A 4,153-nucleotide genomic window follows, 5' to 3' on the forward strand; every position below is an offset into this window, starting at 1 on the left:
CCCCCCACCCCTGTTGCCTTTAATGCCTTTGAAAGGGCTCAAACCAACGAATTTCTGATTAAGAGTAAACTGTGATGCATGAAAGTTTTCCTTGTGTTTGTTTCCCAGTGACTCCTCAGCTGTTTTCCCCAGGTTTCTTTGTCTGTCTGGACAAAAGTAGAACACTCCCTCTTTGTCAGAGCCCTCAGTGGGCACTTGGGCAAACCAAGATAAGGGGAACTTGAACAAAAGGACACTGAGATACCATCTATGGAGGATGGCCTCAGCCTGACTGGGACTAGGTAGATGAATTCCGGGAGCTCCTTATCCTGAGACGCCCCTCTGCAGGGAACCTAAGGCAGATGGATGATTTGTGTGTGTGTGAAGTGGTGTCCCTTGCTAGTGCGGGGAGCCCGGCTGGTGGAGAATCCCCAGCGCTGCTAATGAAGAATTCCTGCTTGACAGTTCTATTGGATTCTGACTGTTGAGTGAATGTCTTTGTTTCACCTTTCACTAACATCTGGATTTTGAACAGGTTTCAGGATTAATTTCGGAATGCCAGTCGAGAGTAAATCCTCTGACATGATGCCTCAGGGCGATGCCTGAGAGCAGGTGATGCTCAGTGCAGACTCATTTTTTCCTGCTTTTTCCTGTATCTTGACTGCTGCTGTTCCTTTATGAAGTTCCACGACTGTACCCAAGAGAGTGCATGGTCTGTGCAAATGTGTTCTGGGACTAGGAGGCTGCAGGCAGGGCGCATTTTCCCTCCCCAGGGGGATGATGTGCTCCAGCTGGCAGGTGCTGAAAGCTGCTCCCTATTTATCTGTCTGTCTTTGATGTTTTCCTAGAAGAAAAACTGTGGCGTTTCTCTCCTGACTCACCACAAGCGAAGGGAAGGGACTTTTCCCCTCAGCCTTCATGCTCAGCCCCTCTGCAAGGAGGCTTCCATGCTTCTTCATCTCCATGCTAACTAAAACTGATGGACCGGGGTTTGGATTTCCCTGCCTCTAAAGCTTTATTTTCTTGATTAGCATCCATACTGCCTGTAGGCGAAGAACAAAGCACATCCTTTCAGTCCAAATGAAATCTATTTTAAATGAAGGAATAAATAGCTCAAAGCAACAAGGCTGACAACGCAGCCCCCGGCATAGGGACCAGCTGAACAGGCAGGACAGAAAAACCCCATATGCTGTGTTTCCTCTCAGATGGTGTCTGTGAGCCTCTGAAAATCACAACTTAGAAGCAGAAAAATGAAGGAAAGGCTAAAAAGAAAGATTCCCTCTCATCCCAAGGTAAGTGCTCCTAGCACACAGAAACATGCTGTACCTGCCAGAATAAGGTATAGTTCAAATAATGATGTTTCATCATAGCAGAATGTTATTTCTTAATCCTAAATGCGTATTTTCATTTAGTTATCCTTCAGCCACTAATGAAAGCTAAAAATGCTCAGGAACTACGAAATGCTTGAGTCTTGACCTCCCGCTGGTTTGGTTTTCACTTGAGATGTAATTTATTCTAATACTGCCTATCCCTTCTGCTTAAAAGCTACACATCACACAGCTGAGGAACACTCAAACCAAAACACTCCATCCAGAAAAGCCTTGTGGAACTCCAGAAGCGTCTACACACAGACCAGAGCACCACGTCCCAGAAAGCAGTCTCTGCTGTACTGCAGACTGCAGCTGCAGGAAATATCTTCGATCTATCTATATGTAACACACGAACTCCTACTGAAACATGAGCAAGGTGCAAGGATAACTGCGACCATCCCTCAAAATCTGTCTCTTGCTTGTGTGGTTGGAAGAGCTGGGTTGTATCTCCACAGCCAGCGCTGAAGTCTGCGCAGCGTTCAGACGGCGTTAGCAGGGTCTCACACGTACCGGCAAAGGCTCAAAGTTGGCATCCACCAGGTGATAGGTCCCTGCCCCGAAGAAAACCTGTCTCATCACCACGTCAATCCCCTGCCTGGCTGAAAGCCCTAGTTTGTCCAACCACCTGCCAAAAAACCAAAACAAAACAAAGCAAACAAGGTGCAGGTGAAATTGCTGACCTCAGCAGTACACCACTGCTCCCCTCCAACCAGCTCAGGAAGTAGGAAAGCAAGAATTAGGGCATGATGCTGACTGCCTTAAAAACCACACAACTGATTTCAGTTTGTCTTGCATCGATTACCTTAAAAAAAAAAAATAATTTCAGACCACCTCCAGAGGTCTGAGCTGGTGGGAACAGTTGCTCCACTCCCCTGTTTGCAGGCGGTGGAAGCCAGGAGGGGTAGCAATTGCTCCTCAACTGGCCAAGAGTCTGCAGGCTGAGAGAAACCATCACGGCAGCAAGGCTGCCTCTCGTTACCAGGCTCTGACTTGCTGACCCACCAGGCCCTGATGAAAGAGGCCATCCTGCCTTATAGGAGGGCAAAAAAATCCCCCCATTGCAACCATGTTTCTGGTTAAGTTTCAAAGTGTGAACCACACGTTCCCATGCAATTTTATCTTCCTGAACCTACTAACTGATGAAAGTGCTAAGAAAAGCCTCAATTCTTTCATTTCAGCAAAATGCTACAACTGGCGTCCTTAGAGAAAACTATTTTCATGGCCAAATTTCCCTTTGGTTAGTTATTCCCTGGTGGTCAAGGAAATGGACTCGTGAATGACTCTCCATCCTCCCCAAAGGACAGGGTCAGCACTGCAGATTCAAGGGCAGAAATACAACTTCCTCACGCTTCTCAACCCCCATTTCCTATCAGCATCTGCTCGTACCTGGGATTACGCTGAACCCTGGGCATGGGGAAGCACCCGGGGAGCAGTGGGAAGGTTACAATCCTCAACCCACCCAGTCACCCGAGCTCCCCAGGAAGCCTGAGGGGGGTATTCCTCCCATGGGGCACGTACACAACCCCCTTCAGCTGGAAAAACATGACATTTCCTCACGGCTGTGACACGGTACTCACATAAAGCCAGCAACGTAAGTGTTGGACAGCCTGGGAGCTCCCCCTCCATAGGCAGAGCTGGTCTCTCCCAGCCAGACCTTCTTGTCAGGCACGGTCCCACCAACGATCTGGCCAGTGTGGTGTAGGGAGGAAGAGAAAGAGCGAGCAGTTAAGTTTTTTGGCCACTGAAACAATGGGCAATCAAAATCTTGCTCTTGAGCCAAATGCCTACGTATGACATTTGCATTTAAGGGATTACATCAGCTGAGGTGGGCTGTCACAGAAATTTTGATCAAAAGGACTAGAAGCAGATTTACTTCCTCCCCTGTCCAAAAATCACACCTATGTTCCACGTAGAACGAGACACACATCACTAAAAGCGAGGTCCTGTAAGCGTCCTCATGCTGAGTAGTGGTGTACTCCGAGTGGTACTGTTCTCAGAATCTCACAGTACAAAGAAATCAGGGTAGGGAGTACGACCATAAATTGCATCCCTGAGTAATGGCTACATTGACAAATGAGAGAGCGGGACGTTAGTGATGTATCTGGCACCATGCTTGCTACACAGCAGACTGTTGGAGCTTATTTATTAGTAGCATTGTTAATTTATATATATTTTTAAAATTTACAATGACAGCAGCACCCAAGCTTTGAGGATCCCCGTTGACTGCTAGTGCAAAATTGCACTTCATTCAGGATTCTCTGCTAACCCCTGTGAGAGACTGAAATGTCGTACGACTGCCGCCACCCCTCTTCACTTTTTTAATAATAAAAACCTGGTTTGGGTATACGGCATTTGACCTCGCTTGTGTCTTAATCTCACGCTTGGGATCATAGAAACCTCCCCCGACACCGGATCAGGACAACCCCCTGAAAATGGGAATTACTGAACAGGACAAGGCACCTCCAGAACTTCGTGTATAGCCGTGGCAAAGGTATCCAGCACTTCAGGGCTCAAGAAATCCTCCCTTGTTGCACTTCGTCCATTCACATAGTAACTGCAAATGGAAAAAAAAAAAAAAACCACACAGCCAAAATTAAGGAAAAATACCACCACTGGTATAAAACACCACCAAAAGTACTCAGTTGCTTGATATATTTATCCACAGCACTATTTTTCTGTTTGGGGTTTTTTTGCTTTTTCTGTTCTCTGAATGTGTAGGTGTGTTGTTTGTATTTAAGGGACTATCAGGCGTAGCTACCTCGATGGAGGCAGGATATCACAGAAATTTTGATCAACAGAAGCTG

The 4,153-nt window shown here is 46.9% G+C and overlaps 1 protein-coding gene across 1 annotated transcript in view; it reads right to left on the reverse strand.

The window, feature by feature from the left end:
- HPSE (heparanase) overlaps positions 1–4,153 on the reverse strand; it is a gene marked incomplete at its 5' end in the record, with an annotated part of 12,178 nt that overhangs the window by 3,580 nt on the left and 4,445 nt on the right. The window contains 3 exons of the mRNA XM_026847751.1: positions 1,860–1,974; positions 2,927–3,033; positions 3,810–3,903. Coding sequence (XP_026703552.1) covers positions 1,860–1,974; positions 2,927–3,033; positions 3,810–3,903 — 316 coding nt within the window. The remainder of the gene's footprint in view (positions 1–1,859; positions 1,975–2,926; positions 3,034–3,809; positions 3,904–4,153) is intronic.

Source organism: Athene cunicularia (genome assembly GCF_003259725.1).
Source record: "Athene cunicularia isolate RWA chromosome 4 unlocalized genomic scaffold, athCun1 chr4_part2, whole genome shotgun sequence".
In the NCBI taxonomy this organism is placed as follows: Eukaryota; Metazoa; Chordata; class Aves; order Strigiformes; family Strigidae; genus Athene; species Athene cunicularia.